This window comes from Pangasianodon hypophthalmus, chromosome 9 (assembly GCF_027358585.1).
Source record: "Pangasianodon hypophthalmus isolate fPanHyp1 chromosome 9, fPanHyp1.pri, whole genome shotgun sequence".
NCBI lineage: Eukaryota > Metazoa > Chordata > Actinopteri > Siluriformes > Pangasiidae > Pangasianodon > Pangasianodon hypophthalmus.
In genome coordinates, this window is record NC_069718.1 from 23,405,775 (window position 1) to 23,432,817 (window position 27,043).

At 38.0% G+C, this 27,043-nt stretch overlaps 1 protein-coding gene across 6 annotated transcripts; it reads left to right on the plus strand.

Annotated features, from left to right (window-relative positions):
- Window positions 1-234: 234 nt before the first annotated feature.
- Window positions 235-25,178, plus strand: myrf (myelin regulatory factor). Of its 6 annotated transcripts, XM_026918611.3 has the most exons (28): window positions 582-722; window positions 5,770-5,830; window positions 9,246-9,336; window positions 9,656-9,931; window positions 10,679-10,740; window positions 11,537-11,759; window positions 11,883-11,983; window positions 12,072-12,186; window positions 12,739-12,934; window positions 13,177-13,253; window positions 13,518-13,628; window positions 13,824-13,923; window positions 15,655-15,855; window positions 15,940-16,048; window positions 16,198-16,307; window positions 16,977-17,137; window positions 17,269-17,341; window positions 17,847-17,929; window positions 18,106-18,174; window positions 18,942-19,025; window positions 20,330-20,397; window positions 20,521-20,640; window positions 21,099-21,317; window positions 21,490-21,583; window positions 21,981-22,043; window positions 22,981-23,086; window positions 23,184-23,258; window positions 23,345-25,178. In XM_026918611.3, the coding sequence occupies exons 2-28, from the start codon at window positions 5,812-5,814 to the stop codon at window positions 23,438-23,440; spliced, it is 3,102 nt and encodes a 1,033-aa protein (XP_026774412.2). In that variant the 5' UTR covers window positions 582-722; window positions 5,770-5,811; the 3' UTR covers window positions 23,441-25,178. The 6 variants fall into 6 exon arrangements, with proteins under 6 accessions (XP_026774414.2, XP_026774415.2, XP_026774413.2 ...); XM_026918613.3 differs by lacking the exon at window positions 5,770-5,830 and having other exon boundaries at window positions 235-722; XM_026918614.3 differs by lacking the exon at window positions 5,770-5,830 and having other exon boundaries at window positions 543-722; window positions 13,824-13,914.
- The last annotated feature ends 1,865 nt before the right edge of the window (window positions 25,179-27,043 follow it).

Below are 27,043 nucleotides of genomic sequence, written 5' to 3' on the forward strand. Positions count from 1 at the left end.
GGAGTGCTGAGAAGAGAAGAGAAGAGAAGAGAACAGGAGTGAAAAAGAGAGAAGAGAAGAGAAGAGAAGAGGAGTGAAAAAGAGTGAAGAGAAGAGGAGTGCAGAGAAGAGAAGAGGAGCGAAAAAGAGTGCAGAGAAGAGAAGAGGAGTGAAAAAGAGCGCAGAGAAGAGAAGAGAAGAGAAGAGGAGTGAAAAAGAGTGCAGAGAAGAGAAGAGAAGAGAAGAGGAGTGAAAAAGAGTGCAGAGAAGAGAAGAGAAGAGAAGAGGAGTGAAAAAGAGTGCAGAGAAGAGAAGAGGAGTGAAAAAGAGTGCAGAGAAGAGAAGAGAAGAGAAGAGAAGAGGAGTGAAAAAGAGTGCAGAGAAGAGAAGAGAAGAGAAGAGGAGTGCTGAGAAGAGAAGAGAAGAGAAGAGAAGAAGTGCTGCAGGTTCGGCTCACGCTGAAGTGATTAATTATAAGGGAAAATCTTCATCAGGAGAGAAGTGTTGTGTCGCTCCCTGGGCGAAGGCTTTTCTCAGTGAGGAAGGGCGACAGCAGCGCTGGGTAGAGGCACCCAGAGGAGGAGGAGGAGAAGAAGAAGAAGTAAAAGAAGGAGCAGAAGGAGTGCATGGCTGGGTGAGACGCGGAGAGCCCGGTCCGGCCTCAGCGCTACATGGAGGAGTTCAGCCGCAGATAAGCATGGACGTGGTCGATGAAACGGAGGCTTTACAGAGGTTCTTTGAAGGTAAGTGGCTTAATCTCAAGAGTCTGTCCTCCAGATTCTGTCCTATATGAGCAAGTAAATACATCAGTAAAGAAATAAATGGGACTGACTAACTCTCCGACATGACACCTGTTGAAAGAACTAAATGAAAATAAATAAAACAACAGTTTTAAAATCGAACGAAAGAAATTCAGGCCAAATTCCCTTCTAAATATAATTCGTTTCATGCATTTATATTTTCGTTATCTCTGTTATTTTCATTTGTTTTGAGAGTTTGTTTATATATATATATATATATATATATATATATATATATATATATATATATATATATATATGTGTGTGTGTGTGTGTGTGTGTGTGTGTGATTTAAATTTTTAATAAACACTATTTTTAACTTTTAAGAAAAAGTTCTGGAGCATTATTTGGGGAAAATGCTTTTGGCTAATTAATGTGAAGCATATAAATCCTGAAATTCCTTGCATTTGTTTTGTGTGTATTCATGACATTTAGCTCATTTAGTATCATTAAGTGTCACTCACATGAAATGATGCATGGGAGATTGTGGGGAATGTGGTGTAGATAGTGATGTTTGGGCATTTTTGAGGGTGTTGGGGAGTTAGTGAAGGTGTCTGTGGTTTAGAAGTGGTATTTGGGAATTGGCTTGGGGAAGTTATTGAGAGTGTTTGAGATTTGATGGGGTTTGGGGAAGATATTGAAGGTGTTTGAGCGTTGGTGGGGTTTGCAGAAGTTATTGAGGGTATTGGAGAGTTGGTGGGATTTGGGGAAGTTATCGAGGATGCTTAGGAGTTGGTGGAGTTTGGGGAAATTATTAAGGGAGTTTGAGAGTTGGTGAGGTTTGGGGAAGTTACTGAGGGTGTTTAGGAGTTGGAGGGGTTTGGGGAAATTATTTAGTGTGATTGAGAGTTGATGGGGTTTGGGGAAGTTATCGAGGGTGTTTGAGAGTTGGTGGGGTTTGGGGAAATTACTGAGGGTGTTTGAGAGTTCTTGGGGTTTGGGGAAATTATTAGGGATGTTTGAGAGTTGGTGGGGTTTGGGGAAATTATTAGGGATGTTTGAGAGTTGGTGGGGTTCGGAGAAATTATTAGGGATGTTTGAGAGTTGGTGGGGTTTGGGGAAGTTATTAGGGATGTTTGAGAGTTGATGGAGTTTGGGGAAACTATTGAGGGTGTTTAGGAGTTGGTGGGGTTTGGGGAAATTATTAGGGATGTTTGAGAGTTTATGGGGTTTGGGGAAATTATTAGGGATGTTTGAGAGTTGATGGGGTTTGGGGATAGTTATTGAGGGTGTTTGGTGTTACTGGTGGTGAGGATTGTTGTTACTGTGATGTGTCGTGGGTTTTTTGGAGAGATTAAGAGAGAGATGACGTGATATTACTTTATTAAATTATATAAGAATTAAGAAATTGCTTCAAATTAATTGTCAAAGTATCACAATAATGTTCTAATTGACCATGAAACAATTGACTCTTTTAATGACTGCTTAAAATGTAAGTAGACATAACATATTCTAACTATGTTAACAAATGCACTTCTAGTATTACATTACATCAGTGTAAAAAAAATATGCTTTATGCTTAAGGCAACAAAGATACAATCCATTTCATTTAGCTCTTCATATCTGTTTTTCTGTAACATGCAGATCGTGTCCACCATGTTTTTGGATGAGGGCAATGATACATGATAAAGGGCTTTTGTGTTGATTTACGGTATTTCCCTATGATAATGTGTCATGCTGGGAGTACAGGTGTGATGGGGTGTTTATTGGATGGTGGTCTACCATAAACACAGATGATGGGCTCTGGCTCTGGGGTTCATGGCTGTCAAGTGCTGCTCTTGACTTTCATGTGTTTACATTCCTCCATTGGGAGTGAGAGAGATGTGTTGGCTCTGGGCTACACTGCAGCTCTGGAGGTACAACTAACAGGGCATTATGCATGTTTTCCCTTTAACTCAGTTTGGTTTATTTACATAATTACTGTTAAACTATGACTTTCATGATGGCCTTGACTTATGATTGTATTCGTCAACAGATTTTTGTCTACTCTTGGAAGACAGATGTTTTATCTTTGTAAATGATTGCTTTGTCTGGCTAACAGAGATACTAATACGTAGATTTTAAGTGTGAGATGTCTTACTACTAAACAAGTATTGGATATTATTTTGGGTCAGCTTAGGTCCATTTTTTTGATCCTTTGTTATGCTAAGCATTTATCTGTGTATGTTTCAGTTATAGAATGTAATTGTATGTGTGTGTGTGTGTTTGTGTGTGTGTGTTTGTTAGGCAGTGTTATTTGAAAGAACTCAGGACAGCTATTGTGGTGTTCTGGCAGACAAAGGACAAAAGAAGAAGTGAAAAGCTGTTTGTTGATAAAACTGATGTGACCCCCAGCTGAAAGAGACTCGATCTTATTTTACTCAGTGTAAATCCACTGGGCAAAGTTATTACACTGTTACTTGTAGAACTTGTGAATGGATTGACATGTTTAAAACTTTTTGATAAGCAAATATCATCCAATTCACTGGTAAGAAATAAATAGAGCTTGTTTACGAGATGAACTTAAATATATGTCCTCTTTAAAAAATTAAAATTCAAATAGCATTAAGGATGAATCAGAATTCAAGTTTAATTTATTTTATTGAGAATTATTGAGACATATAACTGTAGGCATGTCAGTCAAAAACTGCCTCTATACTAGCACTGTATTTGTACAGTCGGGGTACGTGTTTACGTTAAGCCCCCAGATTAAAAAAAATACATGAAATAAAACCATTCACATTGATTTATGCCATTAAAATGCTTGTTTGTGCCCATTTGAGATATTATAGCATTGTATGTATATATATATATATATATATATATATATATATATATATATATATATATATATATATATATATATATATATGTATAAAAGTCAAAGGCAAATATTGACGTTACTGTAAACTGAATGCATAACGTAAAAAAAAACTCAAACAGATACAAGCTAAAATGCAAAAATACATGCAAAAATACTAACAGTAGACCTTTATGTAGTACATTACAAGTAGAAGCAAATAGTAACACACACTGGGAGGAGATATGCGATTAAGTCAAAATAAAAAAGCAGTTTTTCAGTGGAGTGTTCTCTTGTTTACTTTTACTTTAAAAGCAACCAAGTCTATGTATTCAGGTCTCGGGACAGAATGGTTTTAAGAGGCTTATTGGGTTATGTATACTCTCCTCCTAATGGACTGAACCATTCCAAGCATACCTTAGTGACCTATGAGAAACAGAACGAGGTGAGAGTAATGGTTTTCTCTCCATCCACTTAGGTTTTGCAGTCATTCCCTCGCTCAGAAGCCATTAGAGTGACAGTGTGCAGACAATGTGAGGGAGATAGAAAACAGCCTTATAGACACACTCACACACACATAGACATACACATGCACACATGCAGGTACTTATGAAAGCAAACACACATAGGAGTATTCGGATCGGGGTGGAGTAGGGCCACCGAACAGTTAATACACACATTTGTATAAAATACACAAACTTATTGACACATTCATTTAGAAGGATATGGTAGAATGAAGAGAAACAAATGCTTGCTAAAATATGTACATGCTATCTATCGCATATGCAGAGGCAAACATACAGCAGGGAGTATCAAACGATAGTAGAGCAAATCAGTCAATAGCATAGTGTAGGAGTTGATGTTTTGGAAGGAGGCCCATCTGTGTGCTTTATATCACTGTTTAACTTTAGTCTGGACAGACTCACCTCGTCAACACCCTGCCTGTAGTCCAACAGGACTGTTTGTCCTTCACAGGAGGAGTTTTTCTCTGACTTCATTCTGGAGCATTTTAAAATAAGGTTCTAACTCAAAGATTGGGAAAGGTTGGGTATTCCACAGGTACATTTCTGATTGGCCCAACAAAAATGATACCATGCCAGTACCCAGTTCATAAATCCGGCCAGTTTTGGGGTCGGTAAACAATCTGTGCTGCATTTTACAGCCACCTTTCAGAAAATCCATAAATGGCTTAGTTTATGCCGGGCTTCACCTTGTCCCAATAAGTCATTGAGTGTTGCTGGAGGGAGGGTACATGCAGGTGGTTTCTAGGGTTTGAGAATGGTGTGGGAAAAGTTTGGCTGCGGCACACGTTCTCGCCCCTTTAACAGCATTGCCGTTACTGGAATGCATTGTTTTTGACCAATGAGGCATATAATTTGATTAGTAAACAGTTAAGCACTATTACAGGTTTTATCTGGCTCTGAAGTTTCCTTCATGTTTGTCGTTAATAGTAGTATTATAGAAGCATTTACTGACAAAATGTCATGTCCTACCAAGATTAATTTTAATCTCTCTCTCTCTCTCTCTCTCTCTCTCTCTCTATATATATATATATATATATATATATATATATATATATATATACAAGTAGTTTATTTTTTCATAGTCATTCTTTGCATTGGTTTTGAATGTGTTTGCGGTGACCCTCAGCTAGTCAAGCATAGGATAGAAAAGTGTCTATGTGCATAGCCTAACTACTAATCTGAGCTGGAGATGTTTATGAGACAGGATAGAAATGATCAGTGTTACAATGGGGCTTATGCCTTTGTACTCTAGTCTGAGTGTTTAGTTCAATTCTTGCATTGCATTCTTCACATATTCTTTTCCCTTTCAGACAATTTCATTGTCTGTTTCTCAATCTAACTCTCATTGTCTTTGCATCTCTCCCTTAAACTTCAGCCTTTCTCTTTGTCTCCATGTCTCTCTCAGTGTCTGAGGTGGGTAGGTAAGCTGCTCAGGTTGGATGGTGTACTCAGTGCTGGTGGGCGACAAGAGCTGTGTGTGGTGGCCTGGTACAGCCCTGTCTCATGACTGGGATCTAATCCCCCTTTACCACACATACACACACACACACACACACACACACACACACACACACAAGGGATCTCGACCCCAAATGTTAGCACTGTGGTCTTATGAGGAAAGCTGTGTGTGAAGTTTTTTGGGGGAAAGATGTGACAGACAAGTGTGTATGTATGTGTCACTTTCCAGCTCATCGTCAGCTGTAGGTGTGTTGATTGACAACAGCTCGCGATGCTGTGGCTACAAGCAGGTACACATGATCTCCTTCTTCTTGTGGCTTATGCTCTATGTGTATCTATCATGCATTTTTATTTAGTAATGAACTCTTTGTGTCCAATGTACTCTGTGTTTTCATGAGCAGGTCTGCATATTATTCCAAGTTTGTCAGATATGTTTTGGACCTTGTACACATGACCACATTTTAAAGCTGTTTTAGTGTAAATATTTATCATCTTAGTCTAAGATAATGTGAATGGTGATATGTGTTGGTTTGTCAGATGAAACATTCTTCAGAAGTCTGAAGTCCTGCAGACTGAGCAGGAACATCTGAAGTCAGAAACCTGACAATATCCAGAAAAGTTTGAAACCTGTAAATATAAGTTTGAGAAATGGTCAGACCGAAGTGTATGTTCTAGAGAATTATAGACAAGTCCTTACAGTTATTAAGGGATTTTCAGGCTGAAGACTGTTGCATGAAGTTCAGGCTTAGCAAACGTTTTTTCAGTTTGGCAGTAAGAGGTGCTTTGTTACTAGTTGGGTAAAGGTTATTTCTCCTTATAACAATCCTTTTAATAAGTATGTAGGCATTATTATTATTATTATTATTATTATTATTATTATTGTTATTATTATTATTATTATTATTATTGTTTATATGTGTGTATGCAAGAGTGCTTCCCTGTTCAAGAAAGAAATTGCATGTTGGGAAGTGTTCGATATTTACTGTTTGATAATGATACGGACTTTGCTCGATCATTCTGTGCTCTGGTGTGAATTAGGAATTAATGATTAACACACACACACACACACACACACACAGACCCAAACACTGCCTATTGTAATACTGTTTGACTAGTTGTATATGGGTTTTCCATGGAGCATGTTGACCCTACAATTATTTCTATTTTGTTTGTGCATTAGCATTTTGTGTGAATGAAGTAGAAATTAATATTAATGAATAAAGAGAGAAATTAAAAAAAAAAGAATGGAATCAAAGATATTAGAGGAGTAAGTACAGCAGATGGAAAAAGGGAAGATGAAAAGAATATATGCTTTTTATGTTGTTGACAAAGAGTATGAAAAAGAATAACAAAGTTAGTGATGAGCATTACAGTTTTTCTGCTCTTTCATATTGAGTAACATAGTACACTTTAAATATCAAAGACTATTAGAAAATTTACTTAAAAATATACTGAGAACATCTGGATGAGAATTACAGTTGTGCATGTTCGGCATAGTTTTCCAACTGCGTGAGTTTCTAGTGGACAATGCACAGGCGATTCTAAATGAGTTCTGAGATGAGCACCACACAAACACACACACACATACACACACACACACACACACACACACCAGCTCTGTTTCTGTTTATCTTTCGTTGTTATCCACCAGACAACTCCAGCATTGAGGTGCTGTCCTGATCCCCCAACCCCCAATCTAACCCTCCAACAGAGAAAAGGCCTGCGTGTGTGTGTTTGTGTGTGTAAAAGTGTACTGACAATCAGGCCTCTGTTTGCATATCACCACAGCTGGACACATCCGCATAAAGCCAAAAGCAGTCTCAGTAACTCATACGCCAGTTAAACAACTGACGTAGCCACAAGACTTTTACTGGTTGAGATTTAAGCGCAAAGTTTACCTGAGCAGATGTTAAGTGGAAAATGGGCCAGATTTCCAGATTTTTATCACAGCCTTTGTCATGTTATCATGGTGTGATGTTTGCAACTAAAATTTCAGTGTCAAGGTGAAAAGTATAAATATGTTCCTATTGCCATAGTAGATCAGTAAGTAAAAGACAAAATCTAGGTTCTTCTATATCCTGAAGTTAGTTGTTAGAGCTTTATCAAACCAGTTTTTTTTTTCCAATATATTTCATATAGCTTTGCCACACATTTTTGTTTTTGTGTCACATACACACAAGAACATCATTCACATTCGTCCAGAACATTCTTGTCAGGCAAGATGTCAAGAACGGTAGCTGGTTACCTGTTATATATTTTGTTATGTTCTCTATTTTCCCTCACTTCCACCATTCCTTCTTTATCTCCACACCAGAACATCTCTGTTGGTTCACCCTCCTTCTTGGGCTGAAACCCCCGCCTGCTCTCTCCCAGGCGTTATCAGTGCTGCCAGGGCAGATTTACTGGTTGTGATGGGTGGGGTGAACATCTGGGTCTTATTAAAGTGCAGTCATCCCTCTCCTGCCCTCTCTACTCACTGGCACACATTTAGCACCATGTTACCAACCAGGGTTACCACAGTAATACCTTTATCACTGCTTTCTGTATGGGAACTCATGCAGATGACTAAGCTGTGTGCTGTGTTGATGGTAATGTAGAAACTTCCTGGCAGAACACCGCAAACAACCATAACATAAGGTTTTATTGGGTTCCTTTTTCCCATAAGGAAGAGTAAGACACATCAACAATTCATGAGCAAGTCATGGTCGAGAACCTCTGTATGATTGCTCTGTGTCCATGATGAGCTTATTTATTCCCAGTAAGTTTCATTCCTGTGTGAAAAAGATCTGTTCTGTACTGTTCTGTTGATGTCATGAGAGATGACGCAGGTTCAAGAATGTAGCCTTGACTCACTCTGGACCTATTGAGAAATAATGAAGTTCCATTTAAAAGTTAGGATGGGGGGCAAGGGGGCAATGAGAGGACAGAAAAAAAAAGGAAGACAGGCAAACTGAGTTTTTCCCAACACTAACACTAAAATTCTTTGCATACCAAACTGGGTAGCTGCTTAATCTATCAAAGAGGAGAGTGCTGGGGTTTAGGGGATGCCTGCCCACCCACTCCATACCATCCCCCTGACCTTCAGTCTACCCCTCCCTCCATCCCTCTCTCTTTCCATTCTTCCATCTCTCCTCTACTACCTTTGTGTTACATTCTTGTTCTTCATTTCTTCATTAAATATATTGGAGAATCACTCATTAATTTCAGTGGCACTAACAGAAAAGTGGGTGGAAATTGTGCGTGAAGTTTTGTCTTGAGGACTTTTTTTTGTGTAAAGGTGGGAGAAGTTAGAAAGAGGGGAAAAAAGAGGTAAATAATGATCATGCTGACATGAATATGAGTATAAGCCAAATGTGGTGAATTATGATTCACTGTTGGAAATGTCTGACAAACCAATTAGATGGAGTGAGTCAACAAACGCTCTTTGTCAAACTGATATCACTACATACCTTACTGATGTCCTACACACGAATCCACCCACCATTTTTTGCCCAGATCAATTTTGCAGAATTTCCATAAGAAGAGATGCAAGGACATGCGCAAAACACATCAGATCAGTAAACTTTGCACAAGGAATTTTATATGGTAGCCAACATTGAAAATGCATTATAACATTATAAACATTGAAACTCTATCAAATTTCCTAAATACATGTGATGTGCAAAAGACAAAAATCTTCTTCTCTTCTCTTCTCTTCAATATCAGGTCATGATATTAACAGCTCTTTGGAGCCAACAAACATCGACACCAGTATCCTGGAGGAATACATCAGCAAAGAGGACGACAGCACAGATATGTGAGTCTTAAGCACCTCACACACACACACACACACACACACACACACACGCACTGCATACTGTGAAATCACCTTAATCTTACACAGTTAACTGAGACCATTACAAATGAATTTAGCTCCCTGTATAAACACACACTACAACTGATATGATCCAGTATCTAGGTACATGCTCTTTCTCAAACTCGGCACTCTCACAAATTTTTAATACTATGTGTGTTTACTTTGACACTGCGTCACACTGTATATTTTGGCTGTTGGCTTATTTGCGTAATGATTGCATTGGCATTCATAAAAATGTTTCCTTCAAACTCTCCCACAGCTGTTTTTCCGAAGTCCACAGCGGCCCAGGGCCTAACTACTCCTCCCCCCAGGCCGGAGCGTCCTCCTCTGGGGGGGTGGTGTGTGGCGTGAGCCCCCCTATCTCCCAGCGCCAGGGCAGTACCCAGTCTGTACCCACATCGTGCCAGAACCCCTATCCCCCTCCACCCCCACTCGGTCTTCTCAGACACAGCCATCCCTGCCAGAGCCACCACCATCACCAGCCAGTCCCACATCCCCACATCAAACCTGAGCACTGTGCTCACTACGCAGCCGGGTGAGACAGAGAGAGAAAGAGTGAGTGAGTGAGTGAGTGAAAGAGAAAAATTGCATCAGAAGTTTAGACACCAAATATATTATTTAAACAAAGTTTGATAAGAGGAAGGAGAGAGAAAGGACAGAGAGGCTGAGTAGTTTGAAGCCTCGAGGACCCTATTATTATGGACTCTAACATAAATTATTATTATGGACTCTAACATGCCTAAAATCATATTCTATGGTTTTAAGCTTACTTATCAGTGGATTCAGACCGCAGACAATAGGCCAAAGGATAATGAACAGCAAATAGGATTCTGAACAGGATTTAAAGTTAGCTATTGTAGCAAAGAACTCCTGTGTTCTTTCTGATTGTCATAGCCACACCTACAAGCTGCAATGCCAATAGAAGACTTTCCCCACCCAGTTTGCAAAATGACCTGAACTAAACTTCAACAAATAAAGCTCAAACAAATCTCAGACAGGGTGCGAAGGGAGTCAACCATGAGCAATCTGTGAAGAATAAGACAACTGGATCTGTACCAATAATCTCTTATGAAGTATGTCAGTATCGAATGATGTATTGCATTTTCACAATCATTAACTGGATTTTGTAACATGGAAAAAATAGGAACAGCAGGTATGGTTGTGCAAAAAGATCCATGATTAATATTTTTTTTTTCTTTTGCTTTGGTACTCTGCAAAATGCACTTTATTGCCATGTTTGTTTTTTTTAAATGCTGTGCCTTACAACCTCCTTCTATTGCAGAACATTACCTGAGTCTCCACCAGACTCTAGCTCAGAGCCCTACTCCCCCCAGCAGGTGAATGGTAAGTTCCAACAACTAAAAGGGTTTCCTGTGGAGCACTAGGAGAGATTTGAACATTTGAATTAATCAGTAATGGGGCTAACTCTTTTATAGACAGTGATAACTGTTTTACAAATAAATAACAATTCTGAAATAACAATGACAACTGCAAATAAATAAGAAATATTATCTCATCAGGTGTCATAGAAAAATACACTGTACTTATTGCATAGCTATGGTATAAGACAACTGAGAAAAGAAGACAGACATAAGCCAAATGACCAAATATTCTGCTTAGTCATGAATGGGGAATCCGTGCATGCAGTTATACTCACAGAAATAGCAGGTTGATAATAATGATAATGTTTGCGGGGGATCCAGAGACCAAAAAGAGCTGGAAAAGTGATAACAAGTGGGGGAAATCCCTGAGGGATAGCTAAGTATTTCTAAATCTATTAGAAACCACACACACAAACAGTTGTTCTGGACCATTTTTAAAAATAGCAAATGTGGCTTATTTTTTATAGTCCGCCAAGCCAAAAAAAATTCTGTTGCTCTCTGAACACCTGTGTTGGTCTTTCTCACCGAGGAGAAAGGTGTGGAATATTTTAATCTCTCTGGCAGAAATCCAGTTTAACAATGTACCATTAGCCAAGTGGGATAAAACTGAGATAAGCTGATGTACTGTTACTTTTATTTTACAGTAGCATTGGAGTTCTAATTCTGACAGTAAATATATTGTTGTACAATGTTGATTTTATGTATCACATAGTGTCAGATAATACTGGATATCTTAATTTTTGTCATTCTTTTCACAGACTCACACATGCTTCGGACCATGACGCCTGAGAATATGTGTCACATGACCACTCCGCCACCCCTGCCACCTCATAGCCACTATCCCAACTTACATCGGGACATGTACCTGAAACCCGAGCCTATGATTTCGCAGTACCCGATTGGTCCAGCCAGCAGCGGGGGTGGTGATCTGCAACAGGGTCAGATGCTCCATCAACTGCTACAGCATCCACAAGGACAAGAGTGAGACATTGAAAGAGACAGAGATATATATTGGCATACAATCCAAAAAATATGTTACAGCAGAGGAAAGGACATAAAAATTGAATAAAGTGGACTAATTTTCTGTGTGTGTGTGTGTTAAAGTGGTATACCTGTTCACCAAGCAAAGAAGAGAAAGCACTCAGATTCTCCTAACAGCACTCTCAATGCTCAGATACTAAGCGGCATTATCAAGCAAGAACCAGGTACACACACGTCTCCCATATGCCACATGTTCTGCTCACCTTATGAAGCCTTTAAACAAGCTGTTTTTATTGCTTTTGTGTGATTAAGGTTTGATGCAGGATGCTGAGAACTCGTATTTGGACCCAAACTACCAATGCATAAAATGGCAGCCACACCAACAGAACAAATGGACTCCATTGTATGATGCCAATGGAAAAGAACTGTGGGTGAAATCCTTGCTTTACAGAAATGTAACACCATAACCTTCTACATGCTTTTGGAATTACATATGTTATTCTGTGCTGAAATACAGAGATAGCAGGAATGAAATAAGAACGTGTGTATGTGCGTAGTGGGTTTATATTAGATGGATGGATTTAATGGGGTGAGGACGATACTAAAGGCAAACGAGTGAGGGAGAAAGAGAGAGAGGATGGAGAGGACTGGGAATTCCATTGAGGTGAGCTGTGTGTAGGAGTAAGAGTAAAAGTAGTTTCGGCTGACTGGAGAAAGGCGGAGAAGGGCAGCAGACAGAAAAAAGAAGGAAAAAAAGAGGAGAGATGATATAAATACAACATTGATAAAGGAACATTTTTTAGAGTAACTGATTGCACATATCAACATTCCACATAATCAGAGAATAGTATACCAGTAAAGAGTGCTGTAAGAAAACAAGACAATTAAAAGAAACCAATTTAGGTAATCTGGTGACAAAAACTCTCCTCTTGTTATATGTACTTGAATTCATTTCTCGATGCCTCTTCTATCTCTCTAGCCCGATGCCCACATACAGAGTGGATGCCGACAAAGGTTTTAATTTTTCTTTGGCTGACGATGCGTTCGTGTGTCAGAAAAAGAACCACTTCCAGGTCACTGTGTACATTGGCATGTTGGGAGATCCCAAATATGTGAAGACCAGCGAAGGGCTGCAACCAATTGAATGCTTCTACCTAAAACTTAATGGAGTCAAGGTGAGGAGAGATGAAGAACTACTCTAAAAAGCCAATGGCTGTTTATTGCTTTGAGTACATTGAGCTAAGTGTCATACTGTATGTGTTGTAGTGATGTAAATGGTTGTAATCATGAACTAATAAGTAATTAATTCATTGTATAAATAAAAAGGTTTACTTCTTAGACAAATAATTGTTTAGGTTAATTATATATTGATAACCTGAAAAAAATAATCTGTTCCAAAAATATCCTGACTCTACAGTTAGAAGCCATGAACCAGACCATCAATGTGGAACAGTCTCAGTCTGACCGCAGCAAGAGGCCATTTAAACCTGTACTGTGAGTTTCCTGTTACAATACCATGCCTACAATACAGCAGGAGATATTTCTTGTTACAAGGTCTCTTTTTTATCCTTTATTGAAGTAAATTTCTTACAATTACTGGTGTTTGTATGGTTTTTAAATACATCCCTTCTACAGGAAGCAAATATGTAACGGTAAATCACACAGTCAGTACCTTGCCGCAGTAATGTGGCCTTAAGTTAGAATAGTTGTTGAGATGGAGTAGAAGACTGAAGTGCATATTGCTGTTGTTTTCTGTAGGGTTACTTTGCCCCCAGAACAAGTAACCAAGGTAACAGTGGGTCGGCTGCATTTCAGTGAGACTACAGCCAATAATATGAGGAAGAAGGGCAAGCCAAACCCTGACCAGAGGTATAAATTACACCTACACACACACACACACACACACACACGTTTACACCTAATCATGTACATTCACTCACATACCACAGTATGTCACCCTGCTGCACACATGCTTCAACTCAATGCTATAGCCAGGACAGTCAGTCAGCAAAACTAGCATGACTGAGTGAGGCCTATGACTTAGCTGTGTTTGTGTGTGTATAGGTACTTCATGTTGGTGGTGGCTCTCCAGGCTCAATCACACAGTCAGAGCCATACGGTGGCAGCTCAGGTGTCTGAGAGGATCATCGTCAGGGTAACCGCTGTCAGTCTGGCTGTGTCTGTCTGACCAACCTCCTCTTCCCAGTGTCTGTCTCTTTGTGTCAGTTACCTTACCCTGATCACTTACCTTTGTCCCATGTGGTTTCTCCATGCTGACACCACACTGTACTTTTTTATTATTAATATTTTTAGTTTGTGTTTCTCACAAACTGTTTCTTCTCATTCATTCATCTTCAGTAAGTGAATGGGATACCAGTCACACACCACTTACATGTTTTAATTAGTATGCTGACCAGGAAAATCCATCATTCTGTTATTCTTTGTTTTATTTATTTTATTATTAATCTATCTGAAAATGTAAAACTTCATCACAGTCTGCAGCTATTGATGTAGAACCACTACATCAACAACTTTGCACTGATATAAATCCCACATCAGGAAAGCATAACTGTTCAAATTCAATTCAAACTGATCAGACTTACTAACCAACAGAAATGATGGGGGCTGTTGTGTTTATCTTTCACACTGTTAACCCAAACCCAAAATAACACACACATTTAAATATCCAATATTCTTGTCCAACCATCAACTTCAATAAAGTTGAACCTTTTAATTTTTTTTTTATTTTTTATAAGCTCACCTAACAACCTGCATACTTTTAGAGTATTAATTCCATCATCATACATAGACTATATAGCCAAAGGTTTATGGTCACCTGACCAGCATACCCCTGTATGGGCCTTCCCCAAACTGTTATTCTGCACACAGTTGTATAGAAACTCTTTATAAGATGGAGCATTACAATTTCCCTGAACTATTATATGCTTGTTGAGAATACTTTCCCAAATTCTTAACTCTCTCTGTTTCAGGTGTGCTTTATCATAGCTGATCCAATGCTCTGACCCCAGCTTCCTAACAAGCTGGGATATGTGAAGAAAGTATTTCACCATACTGTAATGTATATATACAAATAAAAGCTTCTTCTTCTTCTTCTTTTTCTGGGAAGGCTTTCCACTAGATTTTGAGTGTGGCTGTGGGAATTAGTGCTCATTCAGCCACAAGAGCATAAGTGAGATCAGGCACTGATGTTAGGTGAGGAGGTCTGGGGTGCAGTTGGTGTTCAGTTCATCCCAAAGGTGTTCAGTGGGGTTGAGGTCAGGGCTCTGTGGAAACCATATCTTCATGGAGCTCGCTTTGTGCACAGGGGTATTGCCGTGCTGGAACAGGTTTGGGCTTCTTAGCTCTAGTGAAAGGAAATTGTAATACTTCAGCATACAAAGACATCTTGTACAATTGTGTGCTTCCAACTGTGTGGTAACATACATATCTGGGAAGGCCCCCATATGGGTGTGATGGTCAGGTGTCGACAAACCTTTGGCTGTATAGTGTATCAAAAGAACCCAATTCACCAAACAAAGAACAATATATCAAGTTAAAATAGCCTCCGGTCTCAAATGCACTCACTTTTAAAAGTGTTTAGCTAATTTGTTCACAAACTTTAGTCTTTCAGTTACTATTATTGTTTAATTTAAGAAGTTTCAATTATGAAATTGTTTGATGTATGCATATGTCTTGAAAAAGTGTTGTGATGTAAATGTGTAGCTTATAGTTAACAAAATATATACTCTAACAGTGCCTGTATCAAAATGTTTATTTCAATCATGTCAGTTAAGTATCACTCTTTCTCTGTCTCTCTTTCTCTCACTCTTTCTCTCTCTCTCTCACACACACACACACACACACACACATGCACACACATCTCTCTCTCTGACAGGCGTCTAATCCAGGTCAGTTTGAGAGTGACAGTGAGGTATTGTGGCAAAGAGGTCAGTTGCCTGATTCAGTGTACCACCATGGCCGAGTGGGCATCAACACTGATCGACCTGATGAAGCTCTGGTTGTCCATGGCAACCTGAAGGTCATGGGTTCCCTGGTACATCCATCTGACATCCGCGCCAAGGAGAATGTGAAAGAGGTATGTGTTTTTATGCACAAACTCATGGCCTCAATTTTCTAATTTAATACTTAGCACCATCTCATCCTGAGTGCCTTATTGTAGGTGGACACCACAGACAACCTAAAACGAATCTCTCAGATGCGGCTGGTGCATTACCAGTACAAGCCTGAGTTTGCTGCCACTGTGGGCATTGAGAACACTGCAGAGACTGGTAATTGCTTATACTCTGTAAAACTCTCTGTGCATGTTTACTGATGTTTTTTCTAATGCAGATGTATATCTACACCTTAACCATAACTCCTTATGCAAATAGTATTTCATACGTCTAATACAGCTACTGTGAACATGTGTGTATGCCAGGAGTCATAGCCCAGGAGGTCCAGCAGATCCTTCCAGAAGCTGTGAAAGATGGCGGAGATGTAGTTTGTGCCAACGGAGAGACCATTCCTAATTTACTGGTAGTCAACAAGGTATTTAAACAGAAAAATTATTCATTATTCATTCATATTTACATAAACAAGTACATTCATATGCTGCTGTGTATAGAATAGAGGTGTAGGATTAAGTCCTTTGTCTGTTTCTGTCTAAAAAACTATGGTTTTAACAGGGTGGTAGATTAAGTCCTGCAATTTTGTACTTAGTCCTACAGTGGGGTCCAAAAGTCTGTGACCACTAGTGAGGATACTTCTATTTTGCATTCTTTTCTAATTTAATACAAACATTTTCATAATAAATTATATTATCACTAAATACTTGAGTGAAATATAGAATCTTAGAAATATTTATGTGAATTTCAGAATTTTCTTAGTATTTGGTACACCCCCTGTTGCTTTAATGACAAAATTTCTGTAAAAATTGATGATCTATGTTAGATCAAATTCATCTGAGCACATGCTTCAATGGAGGAGATAAGAATCATCAGGAAAATCTGACCTTTGTACAAAGGAGTTAACATGGTCAATATGAGAAATATGCTTAAATTTGAATAGTGACAGAAATAGTGCAGAAAATACTGCTCATGTTCGTTCTTTGCTTTAAATGTTTCAAAATTCTAAAATGTTTATACCCCACTGTATATTCAGGTAGAACATTTCAGTGACAAATACACACTGAATGTTGTATGTGTGTGTTTCCCATAGGATCGCATTTTTATGGAGAATGTCGGAGCAGTGAAAGAGTTGTGTAAACTGACCGATAATCTGGAAACTCGAATCAATGAGCTTGAACGGTGGAGTCGCAAACTTGCAAAACTACGACGCCTTGACAGCATGAAGAGTACTGTCAGTGGGGGTACAATTAGGTGTGTGTGTGTGTGTCTATGTGTGTATACAATCAGCACATGGCTTTAGGCATTTAATCCAAGTTCTGAAAGAAAATGTCTGAGTGTGTTTGTGTTGGTATGAGAATAAGCACAGTTTCTTTTTATTTCAGCCTAACAGGAAGTTACTTTAGCAGAACAGGAAGTGGTCCACTTAAGAAAAAAGCAGCCAAAACAGGAAATAAGGTATGAAGCTTCCTGTAACAGTTGACCTATCCAGAGAATTACAAATAATTAGGTGTTATGTAGGATAAGATGGAGTGTAGTCTAGGGGAATTCATGTCCAACCCACAGCACAGGTGAGTAGGCATGTTTAGTAGCTAGATAAAATATAACACACTATGTTGTTCATTACTAATTAATAAAAAATTAAAATCAGCAGCTAAATTATCAAGATGTTTTTCCATTACTTTTTCCATTACTTTTTACTTTACTGTATTACAAAGCATATGAGTGAAGTGACATTTGTTATTCATAAGCCAATGAGCTTTAAGAGAGCAGTGGTTTCTATCAAGGAGTGTGTGGACTGTGTAAGGATGCAGCTAGACTTTATCCAGCTTTAGTGAACTGTTCAGTGGAAGGGTTCGAAAGTTATCCACAAGGCTGCAGACAGTAACGGCACCTATTTGAGATGCAAAATGAAATGCTATAGAACAAGAGGGAGGTTAAACGCTTTGGTTTTTATTTGCAGAGTGCAGTTCCAGAGCAGGGCTGTTTGAGTCACAGGTTCCTGCAGGGTACCATACTGGCCCTGGTCATCATCATGGCCTTCAGGTGAAAGAGGAGAATGTCCTTCTAATGATAATGAGATAAATGTAAAATGTAATGTCCTGTTACTTCTGTAATTCACACTGGATGCCAGATGCCATAAATGTAAATTAACTGTAATAACAGGAACAGCCAAAATGAACACTTTGTCTTAACTTCCTCTCTCTCTTTTCTTTCCCTAGCGTCATCTCAATGTCCATACTGTATGTGCTAAACATGCATCAGCACAGCACCATGGCTGAGGCGGAGAGGTATGTATATGTCAGAGCTTGACTACTATGCTTAAAAAAATAAAGGTTATAGATGCAGGGAATCATTTGGAATTCATCTTTAATTCTTGATTTTGTGTGTGGTCCAAAAAAAGTACAGGTGTATTTGCCCTACTGAACACATTGCCTCTTGTGAACCAGTGGAGCGTTTATTAACATCTAGAAATTGCAAAAAGATGATCATGTGTTAGTTATTTACCTAAAATAGTACTTAGGTTAAATAACCAGATTATTTAGATTTACTACATTTGGTTGTACTTTATATAAGCCTGGTGATTATGTAGTGCAAAACATCTGTTGTTCTGGTACATCAGAAAAGATTTTGCCCTATCGTTAGGAGAGCACGAGTTTGAATTCTGACTCTGCAACAGCCATCTGTGGTGAGGTGTCAAGAGAGATTCAAAATTGGCATACTCTTTTGCCCCTGTCACTCACATCAGCACTAGCCAATCATGGGTGCATGTTAGCTCATGTATGCAGAAGAGGGCAAATAGCACTTTCTGTGATGCAGCTCTAGCAGCAGTTCAAAAAGATGCAGTAGCTGGCTTTACTTATCTTGGCGGAAGCATGTGTTTGCGCTAACCCTATGGTCATATGATAGAGAAGAGCTAGCTGGTGGGTGGGAATTGGCAAGTTCAAATCACATTTACTTTACTTTTTTCCTTTCTCATCTTCTTGAATGTATAAATATGCATAAATTAGATTTTCTGTCCTCTCTCATTCCCTTAGTATTTCTCTCTCATTTGTAGTGCTATGTCCTCCTGTGTTTTCTCCATCTCCTGGATGCGCTTCTTCACTGCCACTGTCACTTTCTGTCCATCCATGTGTTTATGGTATGCTTTCTGTTTTTCCTTCCATTTTCCTGTTTTCCTGCGTCCTTTTTCCAATACAGACTTGGGTATTCCCAGGCTTATTCCTTCTCAGAGCTATCAGATAATCAGTTTATTAGTTATGATACAGTATATACAAACATCAAAAATACATATTTTTCACCACAGATTCAGTCATATTGCAAGCATTAAAGGAAAGCGTATTGAGCATCTTTGGTTAACTGGGCTTTCTAAGGAGCAACTGTGGCCCTGTTCACACCTGGTAGTAGTATCCGTCTCGAGTGATCCAATCGCAGGTGTACAGTGAAACTCATAACCATTCACACCTGGCATTATGAGTGCATCTCTAGTGACCACTTGCATTCAGATTTCATATATCATTTCCGCTGGAGGAAGGTGTTGCACACATTCAATACGGCAGCCTTCTGCTTCATTTGTTTTCACACAGAATTGTCCCGCAAAATTCTATTTTATGTACATTTTCAGGCTGTTTCAAACAATTCGCTCACATGGTGTGCTAATGGAACTTATAAATGAATAGCAGATGAGAAAAGCAGCCGCTTTCATTTCTGTGCAGCAGAAGTACAGCAGAGAGTTATTATCAGTGGATAGCAGAGAGATATTATCTGTTCAGCTCAATTTCCAGTCTCACAATGATTACGTATCTTCTGCCTAGGGCAATCACACAGTCGATTAGGTGGCCATTCGTTGATGTTAGTGACACATTGAGATAAATTTATGTTCACATTACAAATGTTATATGTCAATATGTGTCCCAGACCACCACTTCCGGACACATTTGACCCTGTTCACACCTGTACTTAGCTCTGTCCACTTACGATCCAATCACCCAGGACACATGTTAATTGCAGGTGTGAACGGGGCCTTTGATACACCACTTTGATGGCCCAATTCCTGACTATTCATGGCTGGATGTCAAAGAGAGTATAGCTTGTTTGGCAAATGTTTTGAAAAGATGTTGTGGCTGGTTGTAAAGAAGAGGTTTAGCCTATAGCCTCCTGAGTCGGAAGCCATTGTGTGATGACTCACCTACAATTAAACTGGATTTACCTACAATTAAACTGGGAGAAAACTGGACACAAAACGAACCAAAAGGTCTCCCTGGTTGATTTATTGATTTTGTATTCCACAAAATGATATTTATTCATATGACACAGATCCACTGCTTGAATCAGCCAGAATGTTTTTTCCTGTACCATGTATGTACACAATATGTAACATATAGGACATGCTGTATTCTTTACAGATAACTGAGTGACTCCTCTCTTTCTTTCTCTGTCACTCAGGACTCACTCTGCTCTTGGCTCATCTAGTAAAGCAGTTTATTCACCCCCCATCTCTACAATCTCTTCAGGTGCCAAATAATTACAGTATATGTTCAATTTTAGATATATACAATGTAAGGTATATATTTAAGCCATGAGTTGAAAGATTATTCTTTTGAAAAAAAAAAAATGCCTGTAACTGTCTCACATAGACGTAGGCACCACCACTTCAACTGTGCCTAATCATTTCATCTGCTGCCCTCCAACACCTGCCGTGAACAACCAATCAGCGACTGTCAGCCTGCAGCCAAGCACCAACCAATCCATGTCAGGTAAAGCAAGGCCATCCCACTTTCTAAAGCTGTAAAAAAAAAAAAAAAAAAAAAACAAATGACTGAATTCTGAATATCTGTTCCAAATACCCATCTGTCTATAAATACAGGGTATTTAATTGTATTTCAGTGTAACAGAATGAATAAATGAGAGTGATTGACATGGATCCCACACCCCGGCTTTGCCCTTGGTGGAAGTGTAGTGCTGTATTCAGCATGTCTGTAGCCCAGGCTTGTTCTCTGAATTACACTAAACCGCTTGTGTAATGAGGAAACTCATTCATGCTTTCACGCCATCAGTCTTCTTTCATTACATATTCTCTATATAATTAGCTCCTACACAAAAGCATCATTCTCAAAAAGGCTGAAAACATTCATTATCAGTGTATGCCATGGTATGCTTAATTTTTCTGTGTTTCTTTCTCTCCCTCTTTCTTCTTCACTCTCTTTACTCTTAGACTCCAGTAGTCCTGCTCCCACCATGGTCAGTATAAATAGGAAGGCAAAGTCTCGTGGGCTGGATAAAGACAGCAGGAGTAGAAACAGGCTGAGTCACACTTCATCCCCTCTCTCCCTCAGCAAGTCCAAGAAAATCCCTCTACCCTCAGATATGGACACGGGAGGCAACAGTAACCGTCTGCCCGGGCCACGCAGGCAACGCAGCACACACACTCAGGGTATCTTTGTTTTATAGTTAGGCACACATATAGACACATGCAGGCATGCACACACAAACACACACACAAACACACACACACAAACATATATTATTATAATACATCTGTCTTTGTACAAACAGTTATTCCATTTAATGACATTAGTGGTCTCAAGCTGCTTTTTCACCCACAGTTGGACATTTCCTGCCATCCCTAAATGAACTTTACATTGTCGAAACTAATCAGGAATTGAAGACACTGAACTGTGCCTCATCACACAGTTGCAGGTATTTACATACATTTGTCTTCATTCATTTTATACTCTGTTTCAAACCCTGACAGTTACTGCCTAATCATGTTTAATATGTCCACACTGCAATATTTTAAACCTAGTCAATTTTGTCTAGTATTTCCTATTATAAGATTACAATAAACCAAATATAAGAATATTATACTTGCCAATAGAACAAGACTATTTCAAGCTTGAAATAGTCTTATATTTGGTTTATTGTAATATTAGCTAAATATGACTATATTCAGGGTGGATCTACTTGCCAAGACATCATTTATTGCAGTGAAGCATCAATCCTGTGGTTATTCAGTGCATTGGTATGTTTTACCAGTGTTTTTAGATATTATTAACAACAGTCTCTCTCCATTCCTGCATATTTCTTCTGTCCATAGCTACACTTTATTTCTGCACGGGAGTCAAAATTCATCTATGAATCACATCACTCTACATATGAGGTCAGTGCATTTAGCTGTTTAAATTAGTGCTATTTTTTTACTAGTCCAACAGTAATTCAAAAAAGTAGTCAACTTGTCATATTTTGCGTAGTTAAAACTAAAACTTTTTCAGGACATCACTATTTTTAGGCTGGTTTATTTGTGGAACAAAAAACACAGCAAACTGCACTTCAGTTAACAGCCACGCACACAGGCTACAGATGAAATATCCAGCTGCATGCTTTTTAAGGCTACACTCTTGTTGACGAACATGTATAAATGTGCAAAATAATAACTGTTTATCATATTACCAATTTTTAAAATGCACTGTTCTGGACGAGCGTGCAATTCCAACATATTCAACACCAGACTCAGTAGCGTCCAAAAACAAGTAGTTCAGCCTCTTTGAGCTGGCATGCACTACTGATCTGTCACTAAACTCACTGAGTGGAATTGAATACTGACGTGCAACCCGTGGCTCTGAAAGCGCTCTTTCATACAGCGCTGGTCACAAAGGAATTCACTATGCCACAGTAAAAGTATTTTATTTAAATTTTATTTAGCATTAAACGACAACAAAAATAACTGTAGGAGAAGAGGGATTTAAAAATACCTCTCCGCTTCATGCAAATTGATATTAGAGTGTTAATGGTCTAATAAAGCAAAAGAAATAAAAATTAAAAAAAATTTTAAAAAGACTTTTCCCAGCATAGTCGTGTTCAGTTGACTGTAGAATTGGCTTCATTTGGTCTGTAATATTTTCAGACTAACAAAGTACATTTAGCCTGCTATCTTTACCTTACTGTCCTTACTGTCTGCTTCACTGTTTTTTTCTTTCCACTGATTATTAGACAGCATCCCACAGCTGTAACTAGTGAATATATTAGTCTTATAGTCTATGCAACCCCTACTGTGTGCAGAGCCTAGCACACTCACAGATGTTTGCTCTTTCGTTTAGGTTCTCTGAAATTGTGTGGGTGCGGCAGTGTAGTGTCACTAGAGGGCGTCTTTGCCCAAACCACACAGAGACTGATTTTTCTGTAAGCAAAGGTGCCTTCACAAAGGTAAAAGATTGTTGATTTTCCTTTGATGTGTATTAAATATAAAATTCTATTGAATTTCTCTTTTTAAAAATATTTTTAAAAATATTTTACTTTTTAGGGGACCAGTCACCTGTGGTCCGTTCCACTGGCATCAGTCCAACATGTCGCCTACCATTTCCGGGTTTCCATCTATGTAAGTACACATTATATAATCCCTGTCTCTGTCACCCTGGGTACTTTGATGAAACATGCTGCTGACCCACTCTTCCATTTCCACAGGGTGAGATGGACTGCTCTGGGTCTGAAGAACAGAAGATGCAGGACACTACCCCATTCACTGATTACTATTTTCTCATCCAAAGCAGATGCACTTAAAGGGGAGTGTCTAAAACACCAAATACTGGTTTTCTCCCATACACCCTTTGAACCATTTTCATGACTGCTATTTTCATTTGCGAATTTGTAGCATGGGAACTTCTCTTCAGGAAGTGTTTTACAATAACAGAATGTGATAGAAACTCCACTGTCAAAACAAATATGCTCTTTTACCTCTAAGAAATATCTGACTCCATGACAGGATTACCCCTGCCCCACTGACACTGCATACACTAATAATTAAAAAAAAAAAAAGTACTATACTACTTTCCTTGTCCCAAGGGTACATCTTTTGAACCTTTAGTGTGTATCATTCACCTGATAATGTGAATATGATTACCTTTAAACATGTTTTATGTTACAGAATTAAAGACCACTATTGTATCTTTAAGAATAAAAACTATAAAAGATTACATGCATCATCCCAGGTATGAGATACATACTAGATGAACAAAAGATGTGTACCCCATTGACAATGAAAAGTTTGGTTGAATACCTTCTTTGCTTAGAGTGCAAATCTTTGTATAATACGCTCCCGGGAAAAAAAAAAAAAGGGCCAAGCCCAAAATGGCAAAATATTAAGCTTTTAATGGTCTTAACAATAAATCATTGGTCAGGAAATTAGGAGGTCTGTTTATTTGCTTATTGACTAATCTTTTAAGAAAAAAAACATCCCAGAAGATATTTTTGGAAAATTTTGTATGCCCAGACATGTGTTAGTTTGAATTTTTCATAAAAAGATTTAATCATTATCATGATTTTACCTTTGCGTACAATAAGACTATATAAGTGAATTTCCCTGTTTCTAGCTTTTCCCCAAACAAACAGTTCACTGCAGCAAAAGGAAACCAGCAAATGGAGGCACAGGAGCTCTCAGGAGTGCATTTGTTTCATTCTTGCTCATTTTCTTGTTAGGACATTGGCTTGTCAACATGGGCTTGGCTTGGGCTGGTTTTTTTTTTGCCCAGGAGGGTATGCTCATGATTTGCACTCCTATCTTAACTGTAAGTCCATACAACGTAGAAGAAAATCACACTGGATGATTTTTTAATCATGATTTAACTCTGTATTTGGAATGCGATACTCACCATCTCAAAAGGTATATTTCTTTTTTGTGTGTGTGATGCTTGTGTTTGATACATTGCAGTCAGTGACTTGGTACAATTCTTGTTAAAGAAACGAAATTAGGTACAATATATATATATCGAAAATATCATAAGGTGAAAGCATCACGTGGTACCATATCTAGATCTTGAAGATGTCAGTCTCTGAGCCGCTGAAGCCATACTATTATAGTATAGAATGAATCACTGGACCTTAAAGGAAATCACTGGATTTAATAAAAAACTGGAACACACTGGAACAAGCCCACTCAATGTCTACTGTCTCAGAAACACTGGATTATAATGGTATATGGTTTAATTATGACATAGTTATTTCTTTGTTAAAAGAAAGGAACATATTTCCTTCATTTTCTAAAAAAAAATGCAACTGTGTTCAAATGGGTAAATTAAATAGTTGTCAATATAATTGTAAAAATTGTTTTTTTTTCATTGTTTTACTACTTGTAAGTGTTATTACTTTCTTTAGATTTCTCATCCATTTATAAACACATTTGTGGATGTAACCACCTTTTCCTGACTTTCTGTTTAATTTTTTTTCAATCCCTTTATCATTTTAGCAACTTTCCATTCCAAACTTGTGTTTTTCTGAAAAAAAAAAAAAAAAAATCGTGCATGTAGCACAAAGACAAAGCATCTTCTATCTTTATGTAAACCTTTTAATTCAGCACTATTTTTTATCTAGATTTTTGCTCTTGTTTTTTTTTATGCTCTTAGGATTAATGTATAAATAACGTGTACTACAGATTCTAAAGATATGTATGCAATATTTTCAAGCAATAAACTAAGCCATAGTAGACCGTCAAGGGATAAGTATGAAATAAATCCTGAAGCATGCAAATGATGCCTATTGGATGACCACAATGAAATGGCACTATGAATATGTGATGACAAATGTATTTTTCTAATCCTGGATATTTACTTAACTAACAGAATGTCTGAAAAGTAATCAATAGTGATCATTTTCAACTGTAATAAGAGAGGGAACGGTGCAGATTATTGATAAAAACCATTGGGAGTTTTACAGTAGCAGTTTTACTGTCCAGTGCTCTTACCGGTAAATACAATAGGCAGCTTCAGACTATGCACTGTAAATAATATTATATTCTAATGTCTTCATGTACACTCAACTGCTTCTAATGTTCTAGTGAGAATGCAGTGTGATTGTTTTTTTAGTAACAGAGTTGTGTAGTAATCAACATTCATTATGTCCATTACTTTTTGTCTCTTTTTTTTCTACCCATAATTTTAATGTTGTAATAATATGTAACTTAAATTCAGTATATTAATTATAGTCACACTGGATTTGTGTCTATAGTGATTATAAACTCTCAGATATACAAAAGTATTGTTGTTTTTATTTCTTGTTATTTCATCATTAGTACAATTAAAACAAGTCCATCTATCATGTGTGTGTGTGTATATATATATATATATATATATATATATATATATATATATATATATATATATATATATATATATATCTTGTGGCTTAAAGCCCAGTGTGCACTAAAGTGTAACCAAAATTGCTTGTTTGAGCACTTCTTACTCATATCCATTTGGCCTTTTTAAAATTTTGAAATCCTTTAGTTTTGTCACTCGTTTCATGACCACTTTAATTATTTGCATTCTTATGATGAAAGTGTACTGACTCTGTGTAATGAATGCATGCAAATATGATTAAATGTTTCTGAAATTGTTTATTTATTTGTGCATTAATATTCTGTATGTGTGTATTAGTATTCTGCAATGATTTATCCTTTACATCCTTAACTGAGATTACACATAGATCTGTCCCATATTTTAGCTTGACTGCTGTATTCAAAATACAACAATAACAGCCAAACCACTTAAATAACCTAAGATCTAGAAAACTTAAACTAAAAATCAGAATATAATCTAATTGTTTAATAATCTAAATTTGTTATGTTCTACTGACAGATAATTTGTATGTACTTTTTATACATATACACTGTATGGCCAAAAGTATTTGCACCCCTGACCATCACACCCATATGTCGTTCTTCCCCAAACTGGTGCCACAAAGTTGGAAGCACACAATTGTATGCTGTAACATTACAATTTCCCTTCATTGGAAATAAGAGGCCCAAACCTGTTCCAGCATGACAATGCCCCTTTGCACAAAGCAAGCTCCAAGATATGGTTTGCTAAGGTTGGAGTGGAAGAACTCAAGTGTCCTGCACAAAGCCCTGACCTCAACCCCACTGAACACCTTTGGGATGAACTGAAATGCCAACTGTGCCCCAGATCATTTGAGACATTGTGAAAATGATTCAATTATAAACAATATATATACTAAATTTAACTGTCTCAATGTACTTGTATTCGCCCTATATCAGGAATGCATTCATCCAAGCCAAGATGCCTTAATTTTGTCAGTACTAACAGCAGTAATAGCAAAATAGGAGAAGAGCTGTTAATACGAATGTACTGTACAGTTTAACTTGGTGCAACTGAT

What these genes read in the sequence shown, in the direction of transcription:
- myrf (XM_026918613.3), top strand. Translation starts at nt 677, where the DNA reads ATGGACGTGGTCGATGAAACGGAGGCTTTACAGAGGTTCTTTGAAG. An exon ending in TGTGCTCACTACGCAGCCGG is followed by an intron (nt 9,932 to 10,678) that starts GTGAGACAGAGA and finishes CTTCTATTGCAG; the next exon opens with AACATTACCTGAGTCTCCAC. An exon ending in GTCAGTGGGGGTACAATTAG is followed by an intron (nt 17,138 to 17,268) that starts GTGTGTGTGTGT and finishes TTTTTATTTCAG; the next exon opens with CCTAACAGGAAGTTACTTTA.